Raw genomic sequence first — 23,888 nt, 5'->3', positions numbered from 1 at the left:
ATTTGGTTATTAAGTGGAAGTCCGAGCTGGGTTCTTCGCTGGCACATGTTGGATTTAAGAAAGCTGTATAGGGGATCAGCTCTCATATATTATGATTGATATTACTGGGTGCGTGAGTGCTCAAAATTACCTCTTTGCTGTTATGATGTGAATTTATTGTTGATGTTGCATTTCACTTTATATGATGCATTAGCTTTAGATAGTTATAGAGATTATGGTTAAAATTGATATTTTACTCTCTGAGTCGAACGCTCACTCCTGTTCAATATTTTTTCAGGCCACAGGAGGATATTTTTTAGGTTAACCTGCTTTTCTCCCTCGCAGGTCATCTATTTATGTTTGTGTAATTTTATAAACTTCTAGAATTTCCGCTTGTGTTAGAAATATTCATTTGAATTGGGTCTGTAATATAAATTGTTATTTTGGACCTGTAAACTTATTATTCTATGCATGTTGATGGACTGGATGAGGGAGCAGAGCTCCCATTTATTTATGTTGTTACGAGTATGTAGAGGGTGAGCTGAGCTCCCCAATTGATATATATTGTGTTTACAGGTCGGGTGAGTCAAAAACTTCCTATTGAAAGGTCCATTTTATGATCGGACTCTGTCCGGTTGAATTCTTGAAATTGGGCCCAAATGGGCCTTAGAGTTGGGTTAGTGAATAGTTAGGCTTATTACGGGCCTCGGGGGCTTTAGGCTGGCCCAGGTCCTAGTATCGGTTCGGCCCATAGGTTGGGTCGTGACATAAATATTAATTATTAATAATTAAGGTGTGTTTAGTATGATGTTAATAAAATTTAATAATTAACTTTATAATTTTTAATGCTGTTTGGATGCTTTAAAGTGAGCAGGTTAATTTTTAACCTCATTAATAATTTACTTCTTTTATGGTTTAAATATTAAATTTGGGATGAGTAAGTTAATATAAGGTAAACACGATATTTATATATCTTTTTTCCATTTCTTCTAAACTTGTTTTATTTTTTGGTCCATTCATTTTCAAAAACTCTTCCTCTCCTACAACAATAAGAATGTACAATTTTTTTTTTCAATCACATGAGCGAGACTATAAATTTTTTGTGTGTAAAAAATATTAATTTCTATCTTGTTTATTTTATTATGAGTTGAAAAAAATTATATATATATGTATTTAAATTTCCTTTATTTGCTATGACATAAAATAATCTGTATATATAATTTATAAATTGATAAATTTTTTTTATTATATCAATCAAAATATATGGGCATCCCTATATATATATATAAAATAAAATTTTTAAATTAAATTATGTATAAATAAAAAATAATATTACCAAAAATAAAATAAAAAATAATTTTGATATTTATTATTAAAATATAAAAAATAAATATTTATAAATTTTCATGTGAACTTAATTTTTTTAATTTTATATTAAACATCATTAATTATTATATCATTAAATATCTTTTATCCCCTTAATAATTATTTTCTTAAATTTTATAAGATTAATACTTAATTCTTAACTTTTTAATCTTAATGCATATTTAATTATTAAAATAAAAATTATAATATTTAATAAAAAAATATTAAATTAATTATTAAATATAAAAATAATAATATAATATTATTAATATTATTTAAAATGAGCTTTTAAAATTATTTTTTAATTTTTAAAAATTAATATAAATATGGTTGATCAGCGTTTTTTTAACTAAGGTGATAGTAAGGTAGGATTAGGGAATTTTTATTACCATATAAAGACAAAAAGGACCAGCTCATCAAGAAGCTACATAGATACGTGTCAGAATGAAACCGAATCTCCCAATACAAAAGCAACAGCAAATGTATCGTATCATCGCCGTACACTTCAACGGTCCAGATTTATCCTCACCATCCACCTCCTTATTTATATGCTCTCTCTCTTCTCTAGCAAAACGATAGAAAAAATTGATAGTTCCATTCGCTTTAGCCAAAAAAAAGGGTAAAATTCGGAGAAGCAAAAAGCTCGAAAAAACCCCAATTCTAGCAGTTTGCGCACGCTAGGGTTTTTCTTAATCGAGTTCCCTGCTTCTTCTTTGTTCGTTGGAAATTTCAGCGTGGTATCTTTTGGAGTTTAGATCTGATCTGGAATCGTGTGTTTTTTGATGGTTGGATTTTGTAGCGGGAGTGGTTGATTTTTATTTTTCTGGAGTTTTGGTTTTAGGAGATCAGGATGATTTCGTTGCAGACCGGTCCTCGGGCTTCGCTCGGCGGCTCTGCTCGCGATGATGCTAGCTTCCAGGTGAAGCTTGAGCCATCTTCGTCTTCGCTGAGTCTTGTGCCTTTTAAGGGCCGTGATTCTCATCACGAAGGTGAGTTAGCAGTTGGTCATTCTGTTGTTTATCTATTTATTTTTAATTTATGGATAAATTGTGTGTAATTGGCTTTATTTTGTTGTTGTTTTATTTGTTTATTTGTTTTTTTTTCTGCGTATAACATTTTGTTGGATTTAGAAAGTTTAAGGATTTCTATATACTTTTTTTCCCGTTTCAAAATTCCTATTTGTTCAATGTTCCAGTTGTGTATAATAATAATAATAATAATAAAAATAAATTTTTTTTTTTCGGGGTTGCAGGTGGGGGGGGGTGGGTTCGTTAGTTTAGAATGATGGGAATCAATTTCACAGTTGTTATCGGCTTGCATTTTCCTTTGGCTTGTCATGGGAATAATAAGAGCTATCTCTCCCTATTCCCTCCCCTTCTTCCTTTTGGGAGGAGACGGGGAACTGAAATAAAAAAAGACTTAAACTTGTGTGTGTGGGGGGGGGGGTTGGTGGGGTGTGGGTTCGTTAGTTTTACGCACACGCACGTGCGCGCGGGTGTGTGTGTGTGGCACACGCCTCCGGGCTCGTGTGTGTGTGTGTGTGTGTGTGTGTGTGTGTGTGTGTGTGTGTGTGTGTGTGGATAATTTGGGTTTCCAATTTATTTTGAATGATACAGCTATTGATTCTATTTTGTTTGTAACTTCTTTTCCAAATAAATTTCCTTTCCAAATAAATTTCCTTTCCAATTTGTTTTTGGTACAAAGAATGTCTATGTACTTCATGAGACGGTATCTCATTCTGGTGCTGGAAGAATATTAGGCAGTTTTCTCACTGTTGATTGGTGAAAATTATGTGACTGGAAGGGGTTCTAGTTTTGTTCTTCTAGAAGAGAGTTTTTTCACTGTATGAAAGATGGATTTGTTAGTGATGCTAGTGGTTTCAAAATTCTAAGCTAGAGAGTTTTATAGTTAGTGATGCTAGTGGTTTAACAATTCTAAGCTAGAGAGTTTTAGGCTACTTAATGTTGATGTGGTCAGTCATCATGTGTTTATTACTAAAATTAATTATTTTGATACTTTATTATTATTATTATTATTTTTAATTTATGAACTTTTTCTTTTTTAATGCAGTTGATGAAGACATGCACCTGGCCCTTGCTCATCAGATGTACAAGGCTGGCAACTATAAACAGGCATTAGAGCATAGCAATACTGTTTATGAGAGAAGTCCCCTGCGGACTGATAATCTTCTTCTTTTGGGTGCTATTTATTATCAGGTTTGCTTTGTTTTAAATGTAGCTGTTGTTGGGCACTATCAGTATGTGTTTTCACTTTTTAGATAATTGTCAATTTTAACTGTTTGGGGAACCATAAATTCTCTGATCTTAAACTTTCATGTTTATTCCTCTGCAGTTGCATGATTATGATATGTGCATTGCAAAAAATGAGGAAGCTCTTCGACTTGAGCCACGTTTTGCTGAGTGTTATGGAAACATGGCAAATGCTTGGAAGGTATCACTATCTATATAAATGATTTTGAGCCATGATGAAGCAATTAACCTTTTTGGGCATTTAAATTTTTGTTGGTACTTATGGTGGCTTTTTTTTTTTAATACAGGAAAAGGGTGATATTGATCTTGCAATTCGTTACTATTTGGTTGCCATTGAGGTTTGTATGCACGTTCAGAACTTTAAGAGTTATCTAGGAAGTTATGGTACTGAAGGACTTTGATACTTTGTTTAGTGTTCGCATTTCTATAGTGATTAATAAACATTGGAAACTCCTTATTGTCAACGATCATTTAATGTTAGGACAGGTAAAAATGAATTGGGTGGTGTGTTTGTATCTCATTTGGGGCTAATTTGTTTCCTGCTGGTTGGGCGAAACCTTGTTACAGAATCACTTTGAAATGAGCAGGGATTGGGTGGCTATGTGGGGCTCAACTTTTGGGCCAATAACCACCTCTAAATTTGTGGGTTAAAATTTAAAGCTTAATGGATCCTCAAATGATAAATGTAAAGTAGGAGGTTCACCTTCAGAGTCTCCTATAATGTGATTCATGTTGTAAAATTGGTGTGCAAGCTCCACTGTCTGATTTAAGAACCTTTCTCACCCTCATTTGCCCCTGTACTTGCACTTTGTGCCATTTTCTTTATTAGTATTTTTAATAATACTGCCTTGGTTCATTTTTATGGCAGCTGCGACCCAACTTTGCTGATGCTTGGTCAAACTTGGCTAGTGCATACATGCGAAAAGGAAGGCTTAATGAGGCAGCACAGTGTTGTCGCCAAGCGCTTGCATTGAATCCTCTATTGGTATATTTTTTCCTGTTAGATAATGATCATCTCTATTGTGCCATAATGATATTATTATGATCATCTATTGATGCTCTAGTTAGTTATCACTTGGATGGCTCAAATGATCAGAAAATTCGGGATTCTATTTTTCTTGTTAGTTGCATGGTTTGAATGAGAATCCCTAATGACTTCCCCAACAATTGGAATGTAGGTTGATGCTCATAGCAACCTTGGGAATCTAATGAAGGCACAAGGGTTGGTGCAAGAAGTAAGTATATCAATAAATGAATGCTGAAAGTTGTCTAGTTCCTTTTAACTTGTTCTTCATAACAGTTAGCTGTACTTAAATTTTCTGGGCTATAGGATTTTGGTTATTTTCAGTGTTGATCTTCAGCTACCATGCCCAATGCTAGTGTTAGGATACTTACTGATCACTTCCCCATCCGATCGCAGTGGGGGGAAGTGGTCCATTGGCAACCTGGCATCCCAGTCTGAGTTAATCCACTACTGGACTCGCGTGGCCCCAAATTCTTACCCTTTCTGACCTCATGGAAGGAAGACACCCTTTCCATATTTAGATTTTTGTAGTGTGCATCTCTCCTTTTCCAGTGAAGTTACTGATTTACATACTTCATGTGTGGAACTGTGTCTTAAATCACAGTTCGATACAGATATCAAGTTGTTATCTTCAGGCCAGGGCTCAGATGATGGTTGGTCTTGTTGTAACTTCCATGTGCAAGACTCCAAATTGTCAGAATCTAATGTTTTGTGCAGGCATACAGTTGCTACCTTGAGGCTTTACGCATACAACCAACATTTGCTATTGCGTGGTCAAATCTTGCTGGTCTCTTTTTGGAGTCTGGTGATCTTAATAGAGCCCTTCAATATTATAAGGTACGCTTGATTTTGCTTATGCCATTGCTTTTCTGCTTTTATATTTCCCTACTAGGCTTGATAATGCATGTTTGTATCAAATTTTGCTTTCTTGCCCTCTCCTTTTTGGGTTTTTAGATTCACTGTCTGCCTCAAATCACTTTCAAGCAAACTGTGGTTATTTTTGTTGCTAATTATCATATCAAATGTTTTATGTGGTCATCATATCAAAACATTCAAACAATTGCTTTTAGTGTTTGTTTTTTTTTAATAAATTAAAGTCAGTGATGGGAAAATGATCGGTTCTAGTCATTTTGCTTTTATTTTTTTGGGTTCCTTTTTTACTACTGCTTGGATTGTCAACACTAGCATGCTAGTTTTATTTGTTGTTGGAGTTTATATTGAAGTTCTTTGGTAGTCAACATTTTTAAATGTTTGCACATTCCAATTACTTTGTTGGCAACATATACTGAATTTCATTTTACAATGTGTACTCCAGGAAGCTGTAAAACTCAAGCCCATGTTTCCTGATGCCTATCTAAATCTTGGAAATGTTTATAGGGTAAGTTGTGGCTTTGTGTTCATAAGGTAGGCTAGCTGCGTGTGCCTGGATTAATATTGCTTTATCAGAGGAAAACAAGATGTTTCTTTTGCCTTTTCCAGGCCTTGGGAATGCCCCAAGAGGCTATTGTGTGCTACCAGCAAGCTGTTCAGACACGGCCGAACTATTCAGTCGCTTATGGTAAGTTATTATTGGACCTTGAAATCTCTTCTAATGGCAGTTTACTGATGTTCATATAATTTGTTCCTGGTTAGTAGATGGTGCTGCAATTTCCTTTTGTATCCCAAATATGCTTTGTCTTGTTGAGGTGGACCTATCATTGACTGTAACTGTGTGCTCCTTGTTGTCTTTAAAGCAATTAGTAATATTTTACTAATATCTTTTAAGCGAGTTGGTGATTGCTGTTAAAGGCTTTTTAAGATCATTACTTTGGTCAATGCCTTCTTTGCCTAATATTGAACTATTGGCTCAGCAGACTGCTATACGTTGTCAATTTTGATTTCTTGAAGCACTGAGCATTTATTTTATTTCTTTTATTAGATTTTGGGTTAAAGGCTGTGCATGCATGTAAACTTTGGTTGACCATATGATCTATTACATTACATGGTGCAGGAAATTTGGCCAGCACTTATTATGAACGAGGCCAACTGGATTTGGCAATTCTTCATTATAAGCAAGCCATAGCCTGTGATGGAAGGTTTTTGGAGGCTTACAATAATTTGGTTGGCCCCCACCCCCCTTCTCTCTCTTCTTTTTCTTTCTCTGATTTGTGCTTTTCTGTTGTCTGGGAATTTTTCAATTTTTAATTATATGAGTAACTAACTTCTCAATATATTCTCCAACTAAAAGGGTAATGCACTGAAAGATGTGGGTAGAGTGGATGAAGCAATCCAATGCTATAATGTAAGTTCGCATTTTATTCCCCTTTTTAAATTCATTCCTTATTTCTGATTGACTTGCATTTGTATATTCGTAAACTTTTCTCGCCTCTCTGTCTCGGTGTAGCAATGCCTTGCATTACAACCGACCCACCCACAAGCACTCACCAACCTTGGGAACATATATATGGAATGGTATATGGCATTTAATTTCTTATGTCTTCATGATTTTTTCATTTATGTTAATGTAGATATGACTTTTTGGCATTAATCGAAATTTATGTGGGTGATTTTCTGAACATCCAGGAATATGGCATCAACTGCTGCTTCATATTATAAGGCTACATTGGCTGTTACAACAGGACTGTCTGCTCCTTTCAACAATCTTGCTGTAATCTATAAACAACAGGTAATGACGGTTGGAGGATTTTCAGCTTGCTAGTTAGATGTTAACTTCTTTTGTGTATCAAACAAATTGAATATCAGCCTTCTACCTTCTAGGTCTTGCTGAATTCTCTTGTGATGGTTCTGACTACACTTTTTTCTTTCCTACTCATGGCAGGGAAATTATGCAGATGCCATATCTTGCTACAATGAGGTTCTTCGCATTGATCCCTTGGCAGCCGATGGACTCGTAAACAGGGGCAACACTTATAAGGAGATTGGTAGAGTGAGTGAAGCAATTCAGGACTACATACGTGCTATCACTATCCGACCAAATATGGCTGAAGCTCATGCAAATTTGGCTTCAGCTTATAAGGACAGGTATTGTGTTGGATGGTACATCCAAAATTTTTGTGAATGTCCAATTTTATATTGCTGCCACCACCCCCACCCCCCACCCCCCACCTTTCTCCCTCCTCTTTTTTTATTTTTCCCCTTCTCTCCTTCTCCCTCCCCTTCTTTTTCTTTTTTCCCCTTTTTCCTTGGTATAGCTTAAAACTGTTCATATTTAATCCCAGATTGTAGGGAAAGAATAAGGTTAGAATTAAACCAATGATTTGAATGCTGTTGCTGTTGGGCTATAGAATATTGCTTTTTTCAGCAATGGAAGTATTAATTTATATGCTATGCAGTGGTCACGTGGAGGCTGCTGTAAAGAGCTATAAGCAGGCTTTGCTTCTTCGACCAGACTTTCCTGAAGCGACTTGCAACCTTCTGCATACATTACAGGTATAACCAAATGAAATATGCTGCATAACTAAAATTTTTGTTTCTTCTTTTAATATATGTATGTGGTTTGTTCATAAATTTTGGCACTGGCTGCATAAATTACAGGTACAATGAAAATGAAATATTCTGCATATCTAAATTTTTTGTTTTGTCCTTCTCTATATGTGTGTGGTTTTGTTCATAAATTTTGTCACTTCAGCTTGTTGAAGCTGTTCTGAATAGGAATTTTGGAGGAATCTTTTATATTTCTCATGCAGAAGATTTTTGTAAATTAATGTATTTGAGGATACTTGTCTCAGTGCGTCTGCAGTTGGGAGGATCGCGCTAAGATGTTCACTGAAGTTGAAGGGATTATACGGAGGCAAATTACTGTAAGAGTTGTGATGTTTGCTAATGCTTATCAATAGATTCTCTGGTTTGTTCACAGCTTAAAAATATTGTCATGTGAAGCTAATCTATTTTCTGCAACAATTGTATCATTTCAGATGTCCGTCCTTCCTAGCGTGCAGCCTTTTCATGCTATCGCGTATCCCATTGATCCAATGCTGGCACTTGATATCAGGTAGGAGAGGCTAATTTTTGCAATCAACCTGTGTGACTTAAGGCTTTGCATTCTCATTCTTCCTTTTCTATCTTGAAGCCGCAAGTATGCAGCTCATTGCTCCATGATTGCATCGCGTTTTGGACTTCCTCCTTTCAATCATCCTCCACCAATTCCTATAAAGCGTGATCGTGGCGAGAGACTTAGGATTGGTTATGTGAGCAGCGACTTTGGTAATCATCCCTTGTCACACCTTATGGGATCCGTCTTTGGCATGCACAACAGAGAGAATGTTGAGGTTTGAAAATTTGGAATTCTCTCTTTTTTTTAGCTGAAGGGACTTTAACATGCATTTGCCTTTTTGTAATATTTTGTTAGAACTAACAAAATCTGGGCAGGTTTTCTGCTATGCTTTGAGCCCAAATGATGGTACAGAATGGAGGCAGCGTATCCAGTCCGAAGCTGGGCATTTTGTAGATGTTTCTGCCATGTCGTCAGACATGATTGCCAAACTGATTAATGAGGATAAAATACAGATCCTCGTTAATCTCAATGGTTATACCAAGGTAAGGTCTTTAATTTTTGGGATAATTACATCCAAAATTGAATCCCATGTTTTAAAGTATTAGTGTTAAACCCTATTTCAGTTTGGATTACAGTATCTACTCTCCCTTAATTGTCTCTTTGAAACTCCTCTTGACCCACTTTGTTTGATGAAATTGCTTTAGGGTTTTAATTACCTGCAGACTAAAATTTTAATTTGACATATGATTATGCAAATAGTCAAGTATTGAGCGAGAAATCTTACAAAGATGTTTTAGACACAAGGTTGACTCTTTAATTATTATTTGTATGTTGACTATCGTTGCATGTAAAATTGAATACAAACCTTTTCTACTTGGTAACTCTGTCCTGATCTTAGACTTCTAAGAGCCCCTGGAGAAGTGATGAGAACTTCGGAAAGAAATTTTTAGTGTTGTTTTCAATTGCATTTGTTTGTAAACTTCTGGGTTGAAACTGTAACGTTTTAAAGCATGAGATTTGATATGTAAAAATCCCTAAAGTGAGTGTTGGTTGTAATTATCCTTTGGAGCAAGGACTAAACAATTTTTGTAGCAATTTGCGTTAATCAGGATTGAAGTTTCAAATGTATTTTTTTGATGGTTACAATAGTGTAATTTTATTCTTCAATGAGTATTTCAGTGGTGTAAACTTTCTGTTAAAGAGTATATCATCATTCCTCCTAATATATATTCCTTCTATATCATTCAGGGTGCCAGAAATGAAATATTTGCTATGCAGCCTGCGCCCATACAGGTGTCATATATGGGATTTCCTGGGACCACCGGAGCAACATACATTGATTATTTAGTCACTGATGAGGTGGGAGATTAGCCTCAAATCTGTTCGTAAACTTAAATCACACTTGTTATCTTGTTTTCATATTTTTCTGATATGTATGCTCTTTGCTCTCAGTTTGTTTCACCCACACGTTACGCGCATATTTATTCTGAAAAGCTTGTTCACATGCCACATTGCTACTTTGTGAATGATTATAAACAGGCAAGTCTTTAGTAAAATCCTTATAGAAGAGGATTTTAGTTGTGTGCTTTGAACTATCTTTTATTGGTGTTTCAATTTTGGAAATTAGTCTCTGGAACTGCAATTATTGTTATTCAGAAAAATTTGGATGTTTTGGATCCAACATGCCAACACAAGCGATCAGATTATGGTCTTCCTGAAGATAAATTTATATTTGCATGTTTCAACCAATTGTACAAGATGGATCCTGAAATCTTTAATACTTGGTACTGTAAAGCTGGCCCTGAGTTCATTTTATACTATGCGACGTATCACTTTCTGGTGTCTTACTGTTTTCTCTATATGTTTTGATCATTTTAGGTGCAACATTCTCAAACGTGTGCCCAACAGTGCCCTCTGGCTCCTTAGGTTCCCAGCTGCAGGCGAAATGAAACTTCGTTCATGTAGGTGAACTTGTTTTGTTTACTTGTAGAATCCACATATTTTCAGGGATTTGTTGGACTTTTTATAAATAACCCCCTCTGTAGAATTGTCAAGTATCTTGTTCTATTGCCAAAGAAAGAAATTGTGAATAAATTTGCAGCAGAAAATGCTTATTTAGCATATTCACTTTGTTGTCTGGTGTCAAATACTGCGATTGTTTTCAGATGCTGTTGCACAAGGGGTGCAGCCAGAGCAAATCATTTTCACTGATGTTGCCATGAAACAAGAACATATCAGACGCAGTGCTTTAGCAGATCTATTCCTGGACACGTAATTACTCTCTCTTTATATGTGTGTATATGTGTTTCATTTATGTTCTGAAGGCAGTCAATTTTATTGCTGGGTGTCTGGAAGCTAATGGTTGGATCTCTCTTTAGGCCATTATGTAATGCACATACAACAGGGACAGATATTTTGTGGGCTGGTTTACCTATGGTAACACTGCCCCTTGAGAAAATGGCTACAAGAGTTGCTGGATCATTGTGTCTTGCCACTGGACTTGGGGATGAGATGATTGTTAGCAGGTAGGATTTTAATTTTCTATGTGCATGCACAGGTGGAATGCTCTTAAGTGGGGCTGTATTTCAAAAACATTAACTACTGTGTTGGATTTTCTGGTTGCTCAGCATTATGAAATATTGATCAAACAGTTCATGCATGGAGCATCATGATAACTTCTAGATAAGATAGTTCATTCATGATTTACTCAAGCTAGAATCTATGGCAGTATAGGGCCATGTTCCTATTTTTTCTCCGGTTGGTTCCTGTTAAAATTGGTCTGAACTGTATTAACTTGCCGATTTACCTTGTGACAGTATGAAGGAATATGAGAAGAGAGCAGTTTCTCTGGCTTTGAATCCGCCAAAACTACAGGCTCTTACCAATAAACTGAAGGCAGTCCGTATGACTTGCCCTCTGTTTGACACGACACGCTGGGTAAGCCTACTAAAGTTTTCCTTACTGCATTTTTCTTTTTTGGCGTAAATGAGAGACAGCTGGTTATGATTTTCTTATGGTAATAATTATGCAGGTTCGAAATTTGGAGAGGGCATATTTCAAAATGTGGAATATACATTGCTCGGGGAAGCAGCCCCAGCACTTCAAAGTGCTGGAGAATGATTCAGAGTTCCCTTGTGATGGATGAGGGGAGAGTGAATGGACGGCATTGTAGATAAGAGCAAGAGAAAAAAAAAAAAGCGTATTTAGGATAATGATATTGGTAAGATTATTGAGATGATGCAATGGTGATGTGTGTGGATTATACAAAATTGAGTTTGTACCACTTTATTTAACCAAATCAAAATTCACGCAATTCCATTCTGTGGTTCAGATTCAGTTCGAAGTCTAGTTTTTTTGGTGTTCAGGGAAATTTCAGGCGACGCAAGTGATGTCTGCTAGTAACACACTCTACTAATAATAATTGACCAGTCGTCTTTTCTTTGGGCAACCGTAATTTTGCAATTAAAGTAATGGTAAACTCTGGGTTTGGAAGTTCTTTCATCCAAATTTTTATTAAAAAATAATTGTAATTTACCAAGAGTGCGAAGTGGATACAGAGTGCAATTTAACTGTACTTTGTCCCACCAATCTGTTACTTATTTGCCGAAGGTGTGGTGGTTTTGGAAGGTCAAGTGACGTGTTGACTGTATGCCTGTTTGCCCAGTTTGTGCTGTCATTGAGCTGACTACTCTTTATGCACTGGTGGAATGTGATGCTGCAAAGGAAGTATGGTTGCTGAGTGGGCTGGGTCGGAGGATGTCTTTGGGCAATTGATTGAGGCGCTTGATTAGCGCGATGACATGCATTGAAGTGAATTGGCTCTTGTGCTCTTTTGGGCCTGTGCTATGATAGAAATGGAGTGGTTTGGCGCCAGGGGCAACTAGCCACAGCACAGGGTGATGACGCTAGCCAAATCTGCTCTTGATAAGTGGCAAGGGGCTCAAGTACTTTGGCTCTTTATGCAACCTGTTCAACCAGCCAGTCAATGGTAACCTCCACCGCATGGCACGATTAAGTGCAATTTGGATGGGGCTGTTGACCTTTGCAATGGGAGAACGGGTATGGATGGGTACTAAGGGATGCGGAGTGTCACTTTTTATATGCTACAAAGCAACTCCACGGCTTGCAGAAGTTTATGCGGTAAGAGAGGGGCCCTAGTTGGCTCAAGGAACAGAGCTTCTCCCATGTTCAAGTTGAAACTGATTGCCTTTCTTTTCTTCAAGCTATCAACGGTGCAACTATGGGTGAATCTTATTTTGGTAGTTTGCTCTTGCTGATGTAAAAGCTCTTTTGGATTAACTATCTTTTGTTTATGTTTCTTTTATTCGTAAATAAGTGAATCAGACAGCCCATGCTTTGGCTAAGTTATTGTTTCTGCGTCTGATTTGGATGGCCATCATTCTTGTTTGATGTTTTCCATTTTTGACGTTGATAATATATCATTGCAATTGTTTTAGTTTAAAAATAAAAAAAATTAAAAACAAAACTTACCAACAGCAGGGCTGAACTAGAAATTAATTTTTGAAAACAAGATAAATATTAATAAAAATTAAATAAAATTTTAATAAAAATATAAAAATTAAAATAAAAATATAAAAATATTAAAAATTTTAATTTAAATAATAGAAAAATATGAATAATATTTACATAGAAATGTAATTGTTTAAATTAAAATAAAAATATTAGAGAGATAAATATTAATTTTTAAAAAAATAAACCAAATTTTGCAGATAAAATTTTAAATTTAAAAATTTCAAAGGAGGTAAATAATAATTGTTTAGAAAAAAAAATTAAAATCTATAGATAATATTTATATAGCATCATTGTAATTTCAGGTTTGACGTAAAATGGCAATTCAATAATTAACTCAACTCAACTCAACTCAACTATGCCTTTATCTCAAAAATTTGGAGTCGGCTATATGGATTCGTTTCTCCACTCCAAACGGTTTTGGGTTAAATCCTCAGAAATGTGTAATGCTTTTAGGTCATATTGTACTACTCTCCTCCAAGTTAATTTAGGTCTACCATTTTTTTTCTTTTTATCCTCTAATCTAATATGCTCTACTTGTCTAATTGGAGCCTCCGTATATCTACCCTTCACATGACCAAACCACCTCAATCTCCCTTCTCTCAACTTATCCTCAATTAGCACCACTCCTACCTTTTATCTAATATTCTTATTACAGACTTTATCTAATCTAGTATGACCACTCATCTACCTTAACATTCTCATCTATGCAACTCTTATCTTAAACGCATACGACTCCTTCAGTGCCCAACACTCACTACCATATAACATAGTCGGTCGTATAGTTATACAGTAAAATTTTCCTTTCAACTTATGAGGAATCTTGCAATCACATAAAACTCTCATGGCACGTCTCCACTTCAACCATCCGGCTTTAATCCTATGACTAACATTCTACTCACATCCCCCATCTACTTGAAGGATTGAGCTGAGATATTTAAAGTGATTACTTTAGGACAGTACCACTCCATCTAAACTAGCTCCTTCCCTATTACCAGTTGGACATTCACTGAACTTGCAATGCATGTATTCTGTCTTCGTTCTACTTAATTTAAAGCCCTTTGACTCTAGAGTACTTCTCCAAAACTCTAGCTTTCTATTGACTCCTTCTCGCGTCTCATCTATCAGAACAATATCATCCGCAAACATCATGCACCAAGGAATAATCTCTTGTATATGTTTTGTCAATTCATCTAAAACTAATGTAAAAAGGTAAGGGCCTATAGCTGATCTTGGTGTAATCCAATTGTGTCCCCTCTCACTGTGCGCACAATAGTAGTTGCTCCTTTATACATATCTTTCAACACTTGTATATACTTAATAGATATCATTTTTTATTCTAACATACTCCATAAGACATCTCTTAGAACACTGTCATAAGCCTTCTCTAAATCAATAAAAATCATGTGTAGATCTCTCTTCATATTTCTATATTTCTCCATCAAGCTTCTAATGAGAAAGATCACTTCTATAGTTGAACGATCGGACATGAAGCCAAATTGATTGAGAGAGATAGAAATATCATGACGTAGTCGATACTCCACAACTCTCTCCCACAACTTCATAGTATGGTTCATGAGTTTAATTCCCTTATAGTTTGAGCAACTCTTTATGTCTTTCTTATTTTTAAAAATAGGAACTAAAATATTTCTCCTTCGTTCATCAGGCATTTTCTTTGAGTTTAGAATCTTATTAAATAATTTAGTTAACTAGCCCACTCTCATATTTCTCAAACACTTCCAAACTTCAATTGATATTCCATCGGATCCAAAGGCTTTACACATTTTCATTCTCTTAAGTGCTTGCTTTACGTCTAAAAATCTAATCCTTGTAGTATAATTAACATTTTTTTTCTATTGTTCTATAATCTATATTCACACTATTACTATTTTGACTATTATTAAAGAGATCATTAAAATAATTCATTCATCTTTCTTTAATGTCCTCATATTTCATTAACACTTTTCCTTCTTTATCCTTAATGCACCTAACTTGATTTAGATTAAATTCAATAATCAAGTATTATATAAATAATAATATCTATTATATTTTATAATAATTAAACACTCAATCTTATTTAAGAGATATAAAATTTTTTGCTACTCATATTATTAATTTTATAAAAATTTTAATATAAATATTTAATTTAATAATTATTAAACGTAAAATTCAACTTATGCACCGAATAAACAAATCATAAACGTTTGTTTCACCCCCGAATCCACATGGTGCATGCGGATTTCCGATTGGGCCTATGCCTATCTCCGCTCCATCACTCGGTGGTTCGTTCGTCGCACGCCTTGTCGAACAGTCGAACTCAATCGAAATGCTGAGCTCCACTAAACTCCTCCCCAGAACCATCACCAACCTCCAAACCCTTCGCCACCTCAATTCCCTGACTCCCTCCTCCAGCACCACCAACAAGGACGCCTACTTTGCTTTGATACACCACATAACCAACATAGTCCGCCGCGACATCTACCCTGAACGCACTCTCAACAGACTCAACCTTCCCGTCAACTCGGATCTCGTCTTCCGCGTTCTACGCGCCTGCTCTCACTCTCCTTCTGAATCCTTCCGTTTCTTCACATGGGCCCGCGCCCATTATTCCCCTACCTCCGTCGAATACGAAGAACTCGTCAAAACCCTTGCTCGCGCAAAGCGATATGCTTCCATGTGGAAACTCATTACCCAAATGAAGGTCGAAAACCCCAAATTCAGCATTTCCAGTGATACGGTTTGTTCTATTATCCAAGAGTATGGGAAACATGGACTCATCGATCAGGCCGTTGAGGTTTTTAACAAGTGCAATAGTTTAAATTGTTCACAATGCGTTGATGTTTACAATGCTTTGCTTTATGCTCTTTGTGAAGTGAAAATGTTCCATGGAGCTTATGCTTTGATTAGGAGGATGATTAGGAAGGGTTTGGTTCCTGATAAGTGGACTTATGCTGTTCTTGTTAATGGGTGGTGCTCCAGTGGGAAGTTGAGGGAGGCACGGGTGTTTTTAGACGAAATGAGTAAGATGGGGTTTAATCCTCCTGTGAGAGGGAGAGATATGTTGATTGAAGGGTTGTTGAATGCTGGATATTTGGAGTCTGCCAAGCAAATGGTTACGAAGATGACTAAAGTGGGCTTTGTGCCGGATGTTAATACGTTTAATTCTTTGATAGAAGCTATTTGTAAAGCAGGGGAGGTTGATTTTTGTGTTGATATTTATCATGGTGTTTGCAAGTTGGGCCTTTGTCCTGATATAAACACTTATAAGATTTTGATTCCTGCTGTTTCAAAGGTGGGCAGGATTGATGAGGCTTTTCGGTTATTGCACAATCTTATTGAGGATGGCCATAGGCCATTTCCTAGTTTGTATGCACCGATAATCAAGGGGATGTTCAGGAGAGGGCAATTTGATGATGCCTTTTGTTTCTTTAGTGAAATGAAGGTGAAAGGACACCCTCCAAATAGGCCGGTATATACAATGTTGATAACTATGTGTGGACGTGGAGGGAGATATGTGGAAGCAGCCAATTATTTGGTTGAGATGACTGAGATGGGTTTGACGCCAATTTCAAGGTGCTTCGATATGGTTACTGATGGGTTGAAGAATTGTGGGAAGCATGATCTGGCTAAGAGGATAGAACAGCTGGAAGTGTCTCTTTGCAGTGTCTGATTGTGGCGATTGATGACAACAATTTATGCATTGAGGATGGATTTTGGTAGAAATGTACAACATTGAGCTCATGGATGATAGAAGTTCTGCTGAATATGAAAGCTGCCTGACTTCGAACAGGTAGATACCTATCTATTATTCCCAAATTTTGCACTTGAATGTCCTTTAGTTCTTAATTCACCATTTAGAAATGCTCAAATATTAGTCTTAGTTTAAGTTGACCTGTCTTTTTATGTATATAATTCAGTCCCAATTAGAACTCGAGTCTTCTTCTTCCTGAACTCATTATTTCTATTAAATTCCAATTCCAATCTCTAAAGCTCAAAATCTCTTTGTGCTATTTTTGCAGTGTGCTTTGCAAGATTAATTTCTTTATTATGATTGCCATATCTATATTCGACAACTCTTCATTTGGGTAAAATATTCATGATTAAATTTGCGAACTTGTTTTACCTCGTAGAAGGCTTGTCCTTGTTAATCTTTATTGAGGAGTTGGAAGTACATCTCCAGTGTGTTTGATGTTGGCATGTAGAATTTGGAGTTGATTGAAATGAAAAATTTCTAGTGATCATTATCTGTAATTCAAGTCTTCAGTTCAAATACTGTGTTCTATTGTATGGGATAGTGTTAGTTGTCCTAATCCTCTTTAGATCATCTTAAAGTTTTGTTTCTCCCTAATCTTGATGTACATAGTTTTTAAAGTTTAGTTGTCCTAATCCTGTTTCTGGCCTTTTGTTGGATAAGCTATTGTTGTGATGAGTAATGATCAATGGTCATTCTCTCCTATCTCTAACATATTGAAGTCTGTTGGGATTGTAAATCCTACGTTAGAAAAGTATAAAAATGAAAGGGTTTAATATAAGTGGTTAGATTACAACATTAATTTGACTAGTTATTTTGTTATGTAAAGCAATCTGATTACTTATATAAACTCCAATTAAAATAAATTAAATTGTAATTTGATGAACACTCCAAATTTAACATGGTATTAGAATCCGGACTGTATTGTATGTTTCAGTCGCCCATAAGGATGCATAATTGGGCTCGTATTGGGTTACAAATACAAACTAATTGTTAAGTGACAACCATGTGGTTGCACTTGAGGGGTAGTGTTAGGATTATAAATCCTATATCGAGAAAATATAAAAATGAGGTAAATATAAGTGGTTAGATTGCAATATTGACTTAGCTAGTCATTTTGATATGTAAGATAATCTAATTATTATATAAGCCCGAATTGAAATGAATTATTATGTAATTTGACTAACACTCCAAATTTAACAAAGTCATTGATTGGACTGTCATTGATCTTTTCCTTCCAATTTGTTTCCTAGATTAGTGTTATCTAGAATTTTGGAATCTAATTTAATTGTTTAGAAAATTATATAATTGTGTTGTATGCCTTGGCAAAAGATTGGTGATTGCCACCGTTTGCACTGTCAAATTAAGAAAAATAGCCGAGTTTTTATTTTTGTTATTTTGTTCTTCCAGTTCCTACAGTTATTGGTTATCAGTGGTTGCTCAGCCTTCAGAGCCTATCCAGTGCATTCTTTTCATAGCAGGAGAAGATAGAGTAAATTGCTGGCAGATTATTTCGTGGGATCTCTCTGAATGATGTGTGTCAAAATTGTTCTCACTCGTTTGTTACAATTGCTCTCTTTTCTGCAGCAGTTGAGAAAATTGGGGATTTGATCTGAACTGGAGAAAAGAGAGCAACAGGAGGAGTTTTACACGTTGGCACAGAAGCGGGCATCGAGCAGGAGTTAGAGATCCTTTTGTAAAGTCTAGATGAAGTGATGGATTCTGTAGATGTATAATCCAGACTCATGTTTATACAGTGATCTGTTTTGGAGAGGAGTGTGTTGAAGGTTAAGCATAAATAATAATTTAGAACAAAGATGAGAAGATGGTAAAGGAAACCACTTTCCTCAGCAGAATATGTGATGTGTTGTTGGTCTTCACATCAGTTTGTACATTCTTGAACCTTTTCTCTTTCCCTTTCAAATCGTTATTTACATGTGCTCATCTTCGTTTCCTAAATGCAGGGGCAGCATCCCTATCTGTCTTTTTTACGTTATTGTCATGCTGTAGGATTAAGAGCAATAGAAGTACCAAATCCACTAGACAACCCCAGTTAGGAATCTCCCTTTAGTGTAACGAACTAACGATGACTGTATGGTTTCAGATTCTTTAGGGGGACGGAGTTTCTGCTTCTTGACACCCGGCTCTGGAATCTGGATATAAAATGAGGACGCATTGGTATCAAGAACGCATAGACTAAATTTTTACATGAAAATGCTAGTAAAAATAACTGATTTTTTTTAAAAAAAAAAAAAAAAAAAGAGGAGAAATCCTGGCAGCAATTAAAATTCAATAATCCACTCAAACACTGGAGAAACCAGGGAGGAAATATGAAAAACCTTGTTTTCTTTAGTTCAAGCATCGTGTTTCCTTAGATTAAACGACCGCCCATCTTCCAATTAGTCTTGTCACTGTGCTATGTTGCGGAAGGACTTTTTTTTTTTTCACAAAGAAAGAAAAACATAACAGTAGACTGATTTAAACCCAGAAGCCTAGCAGGTAGTAAGCTTCCTCTTCAAATTTAATCCAACGATGTATAGTGAAGCATTGAAGATTTTGCAAAAACAACACCTCGAAGTAATGCCTTTTCTTTCGCAGGTCAGGATGATGGCAAACGGAATGTTCAATTTCGAGAGAGTGAAGAAAACTTCTTTTTACTTTATTTGTTTATTATATATAGCTGTATCAAAGTTAAAAGGGTCAAAACAGAAGGGTAGCTAAGCTAGTTACGTTTTGTTTAGGAAATTTCTGATCAGAATTGACACTTTTAAGTACTTTAGTCAAATAACTGTAGATAGAAATTAAAATTTTAGTCTACTTGCTAACTGAGCTGCTGAAATAGGAGGAGAGGGAGCTTATTTGACAAAAATTCGAATGTTTCATACTGCAACCAAAATGAACATAGACAATGGCATGTAATAGGAAATCACTCTTTGTTTTATTCTACTACAAGGAATATTGGACGACATTGATTACCATAGAAGGTTACTGGTTCACTGGTGGTTTTATGCATGTCTGCCTAGTTGTTGCTCCCACCAAACTTTTTCTGAAGATTTTCCACTACTTTCTCGTCTAGCTGGAAGGCCTTAGCGAGGACATCAGGATTAATAGGTGGATTAGTTCCGAATGTTGCATTTGCTACAGTGATAACTCCAGGATTTTGGCTGTTTAAACTAGCAATAGCAACTCCATTGGTCTTTGCAATATTGAACTGAAAGTGAATGAGGCCAATTGGAAACACGAAAACGTCTCCTGGGTTTAATACTTTGCTGATAAGGCGGTTGGGGTTGGATGTGACAAAACCAACGTAAAGGTTGCCCTCAAGGACCAGAAGGATTTCTGAGGCACGAGGATGAATGTGGGGAGGATTTAAACCACCATTTGCTGCATAGTCTATACGAGCAAGTGAGATAGCAAGAGTGTTAACCCCTGGTATTTGGTCAACGTTTAAGAGGGTTACATTTGATCCAACTTGATTCCCTGTGTTTCTAGGAATGTTGAGTCCCGAAAAAGAGAAATCATTGGCTACAGTAAGGTTTGGATTCTTGCAAAATTTTCCATTCACAAACACTGCATGAAAGAAATGTTTTGTTTACTATCACCATTACATGTAAACCAAAATAAAGACTGCAAAAAAGAATAAATTATGACAGAAACTTTGAATGACACAGAAGAACTTAAATGAGATTATACCAGCATTGAAGGGGTTATTTATTGCCACACAGAAGTCCTGGAGAGGGCTTGGGTCATAGGCAGAGGCATATGAGAAAATGAAAGCCAAAAGCGCCAAGGCTAAAAAGATATGAACGCTCTGCATTTGATCAGGCTGTCTCTAGCTTGCTATAGCTTTAATTTTGGTGTGAGAAATGCTTCATGATTGCATTTCTATTTATAGATGAATTCAATTGTACAGTTCTATGTTAGTGCTTGTATCACATGGAAGTAGTCATATATGTATTTCCTGTTTTACATGTACATTCATATGTCTAAATTGTTTAAAAGGAATTTTAATTGCTATATTAGAAATAAATAATTTGGAAATTTTAAGTATCTGTATTAACAACTCAACAAATATAGTCTTGCAACTGAACTAGAGGATAATGCAATATTTTGGTGGCATAATTATGAGGCTACTAAATCATTTTCTAATCTCTAATAAATAATGATAAAATGTTAATTAGTATTAGGTATGTAAAAAAGGAAAATAATGATGTTTTTTCAAAGAGTGGTTTTGGTTGGTCATGTTCTTCAAAGCTATGGCCATTATTAAAATGAATTAGGTGCAGCCTACATCTTAATGTCACGGAAAGCTGAACTCTGTAAAAAAGTCCTTCCTTGGGTTGTTTTTTTTTCACCTGCCCCAAATGTTTCAAAATTTTTACTCCAATTTCATGGCTATCTTATACTTTTTAGTCTTATTTCCATTCGCTAGTAAATTTTCAAGTTCGTTTTCAAGTGGTTCGTTAGTGTAGTATTTTTGGCTGCTTGACTTCTGAGTTTAAATCCTTATTTTAATGATAATAATCTGCAGTAGGTATATAACAGAAAATAATTAATCTTATTTAAAATTGCAACTTCTTATACATTTCCAAGAAGTGGTTTCGTTTGGTTATCTTCTTCAAGCTATGGCACAATTTTTCTTTTTTTTTTTATTAACAATGAAATTATTTTACTAATAACTTAGGAAAAACTTAGTACCATCGTTTCTATATATATCCAATTAATACATAGTTTAGATACACTTAATTTAAAAATCAACATGCTAAATGTAAAAGACTTGTGATTATTTATGATATACTCACATTAAAAATTTAATTTTTTTTTTTTTTACTTTTTACCCTTTAATTTAATGATTTTAATTTTGATCCAATTAACTAACCCTTTAAAGATTAAAGAAATTAAAACTATTAAATTAAAACACAAAAAATGAAAAGATTTAGATTTTACCTCCAATAAGGGTGACCATGGAGAGACAGCAGATGACCTTCTCTGCTAATTTAATTATATGTAATTGCAAGCCTCAGATAGTAATAATTAAGATTTTTTAGTTTGAATAATTCGTAAGATTTTCAAGTTTAAATTCAGTCATAATCTAGTTAAACAAGAAAAAAAAATATTATATTAAATTAACAAAATACGAAATGCAGATAAGTGCACATAATTAATTTATTGTAGCAACTGTTTTCTATATTCTTAATGTTTATGTATTATAAGTAGTACTTGGTAATCCTGTGATGATAATGATGGCTAAGTGATGGCAGCAACTGCATTAATTAGTTAATGATGGTAGGAACATATGATAGTAATTGTTGTAGAGGTGACAATAACTAAACAGTAATAACAGTAATTAAATGGTGGTATTAATAAATAGTGATGACAGTATTAATAATGTAGAATGATCATTATGTTACTTTAAATATAATTGATTATATTATATAACAAGAAAATTATCCGTGCTAATGCACGTAACTATTAATAATTTTAATTTATATATTTTTAAAATTTTAATATATAAAAATAATATAATGTCTTAAATTTTATTAATTATTTTCTAATTTATTTTTATTATTTTTATCTCTTTAACTTTTTAATAAAGATTTCACTATATATATATATATATATAATTTCCCTTATAATAATGGTTACTTATTATATTATTAAGAGTATAATTATTAAATAACATATGAGTTACATATACACTTGCGGAATTAATAATTTAATTATAATGTAAAATAATTAAATAATTAATTAATTAAAATAGAAAAAATTTAATAGAAAATGCCACTGGTAGCACAATGGTGATATCTTTACACTTTTTATATATATATATATATATATATATATATATATATCAAAAGAGGGATAAAAAAATTTATATCAGATTTAATTAGGTCATTAAATCATCATTAATTAAAAAAAATATTATTCTTTAATTAAAAAAATTTTAAGATTGTTATTTAAAATATTAAAACTCTAAAACATTAGCAATAATATCTATTTAATTCTTTTTATACATATATAAATACTGATTTCCATGATTATTTAATTTAAAATGTAATAAAATATTTTATTCAAAAAGAATTTAAATTTTATGAAATTTTTATATTTTATCTCATAATTAATGTAAATCAATATTTATTTTTTATAAATTATAAAAAATATATTAAATTAATGAGAAAATAACATTATTTTAAAAATATATAGATATAATATTTTTTATTATTAATATAATAAAAAATTAAATTACTAATAATGAATTGAATTATTTAATTTTAATAAAAATAAAAATTTATAACATTATTATTAAAGAAAAATAAAATTCTATTATATTATTTTTTAAAAATACTATATCTAAGTGTAAATTCTTTTTTATTAATCTGATATATTTTTATAAGTTTTTTAAATGGCCATAAGTTCTTCTTTAATAATAATAATCATCATAATAATAATAAATTATTTTAAAATAATAAAAATAAAATAATATTCAAATAAATTAAAATTTATTAAATATATAAAAAGGAAGAAAGAAAACTTTTAAATATTGATTTTCGTTCAAAATTTGATTTAGCTATAAAAAATTAGGAAACATGATAATGTGTGTGATAACTATATTTAGTAATTATATAACTACAAAAAAAATTAATGTTGACTTTTATTTTTAAAAAAATTTTAAAAATTAATGTATTTGCATTACTTTTAATAATTAAACATATTTAAAAGAAAATTTAATCATTAATTTCTTATAAAAATTTAAATATCTGCTTAATTTTAATTTAGTGTAGATATTTTTAAAAAAATTAAATTTTTAGTTATGAAAATAATTGGACAATTATAATAATATTCATTAAATTTTGAAACTAAACGTCTTTAATTGATAAATTTTTAATAATTAAATATTAAATTTAATTACATTAAATGTGTTTAAAATATTTTATTAAATGGTTTTGATTTTCTTTTAAAGTAATATGAAGCCTT

At 33.7% G+C, this 23,888-nt stretch overlaps 3 protein-coding genes across 4 annotated transcripts; 2 read left to right on the top strand and 1 right to left on the bottom strand.

Moving 5' to 3' along the window:
- Positions 1-1,911: 1,911 nt before the first annotated feature.
- Positions 1,912-11,968, top strand: LOC110665098 (probable UDP-N-acetylglucosamine--peptide N-acetylglucosaminyltransferase SEC). Its single transcript, XM_021825093.1, has 27 exons — positions 1,912-2,333; positions 3,415-3,560; positions 3,697-3,795; positions 3,902-3,952; positions 4,483-4,599; positions 4,793-4,849; positions 5,356-5,475; positions 5,954-6,016; positions 6,118-6,196; positions 6,629-6,738; positions 6,866-6,919; positions 7,022-7,089; positions 7,201-7,303; positions 7,457-7,659; positions 7,971-8,067; positions 8,367-8,438; positions 8,553-8,629; positions 8,708-8,906; positions 9,007-9,174; positions 9,881-9,991; positions 10,085-10,171; positions 10,289-10,416; positions 10,511-10,593; positions 10,798-10,903; positions 11,011-11,157; positions 11,449-11,569; positions 11,664-11,968. The coding sequence occupies exons 1-27, from the start codon at positions 2,195-2,197 to the stop codon at positions 11,775-11,777; spliced, it is 2,919 nt and encodes a 972-aa protein (XP_021680785.1). The 5' UTR covers positions 1,912-2,194; the 3' UTR covers positions 11,778-11,968.
- A 3,370-nt stretch (positions 11,969-15,338) lies between these two features.
- On the top strand, positions 15,339-18,872 carry LOC110665109 (pentatricopeptide repeat-containing protein At5g18390, mitochondrial). 2 transcript variants are annotated; one of them, XM_021825104.2, is made up of 2 exons: positions 15,339-16,952; positions 18,501-18,872. In XM_021825104.2, exon 1 carries the CDS (start codon positions 15,417-15,419, stop codon positions 16,830-16,832), a length of 1,416 nt encoding a protein of 471 aa, XP_021680796.1. In that variant the 5' UTR covers positions 15,339-15,416; the 3' UTR covers positions 16,833-16,952; positions 18,501-18,872. The 2 variants fall into 2 exon arrangements, with proteins under 2 accessions (XP_021680796.1, XP_021680790.1); XM_021825098.2 differs by having other exon boundaries at positions 18,324-18,872.
- A 957-nt stretch (positions 18,873-19,829) lies between these two features.
- On the bottom strand, positions 19,830-20,787 carry LOC110665122 (germin-like protein subfamily 1 member 16). The gene is made up of 2 exons (XM_021825116.2): positions 20,607-20,787; positions 19,830-20,483 (listed from the first exon to the last, which is right to left on the bottom strand). Exons 1-2 carry the CDS (start codon positions 20,728-20,730, stop codon positions 19,933-19,935), a joined length of 675 nt encoding a protein of 224 aa, XP_021680808.1. The 5' UTR covers positions 20,731-20,787; the 3' UTR covers positions 19,830-19,932.
- Positions 20,788-23,888: the final 3,101 nt, after the last annotated feature.

This window comes from Hevea brasiliensis, unplaced genomic scaffold (assembly GCF_030052815.1).
Source record: "Hevea brasiliensis isolate MT/VB/25A 57/8 unplaced genomic scaffold, ASM3005281v1 Scaf5, whole genome shotgun sequence".
NCBI classification, from domain to species: Eukaryota; Viridiplantae; Streptophyta; class Magnoliopsida; order Malpighiales; family Euphorbiaceae; genus Hevea; species Hevea brasiliensis.
The sequence above is the reverse complement of the archived record's forward strand: the minus strand, read 5'-3'. Positions and strand labels throughout refer to the sequence as shown.

Coding starts and splice junctions, on each gene's coding strand:
- LOC110665098 (XM_021825093.1), top strand. CDS start 2,195: ATGATTTCGTTGCAGACCGGTCCTCGGGCTTCGCTCGGCGGCTCTGCT. Junction 3,561..3,696: donor TGGGTGCTATTTATTATCAG/GTTTGCTTTGTT, acceptor ATTCCTCTGCAG/TTGCATGATTATGATATGTG. Junction 6,920..7,021: donor AAGCAATCCAATGCTATAAT/GTAAGTTCGCAT, acceptor GTCTCGGTGTAG/CAATGCCTTGCATTACAACC.
- LOC110665109 (XM_021825104.2), top strand. CDS start 15,417: ATGCCTATCTCCGCTCCATCACTCGGTGGTTCGTTCGTCGCACGCCTT.
- LOC110665122 (XM_021825116.2), bottom strand. CDS start 20,730: ATGCAGAGCGTTCATATCTTTTTAGCCTTGGCGCTTTTGGCTTTCATT. Junction 20,484..20,606: donor AAATAACCCCTTCAATGCTG/GTATAATCTCAT, acceptor TCTTTCATGCAG/TGTTTGTGAATGGAAAATTT.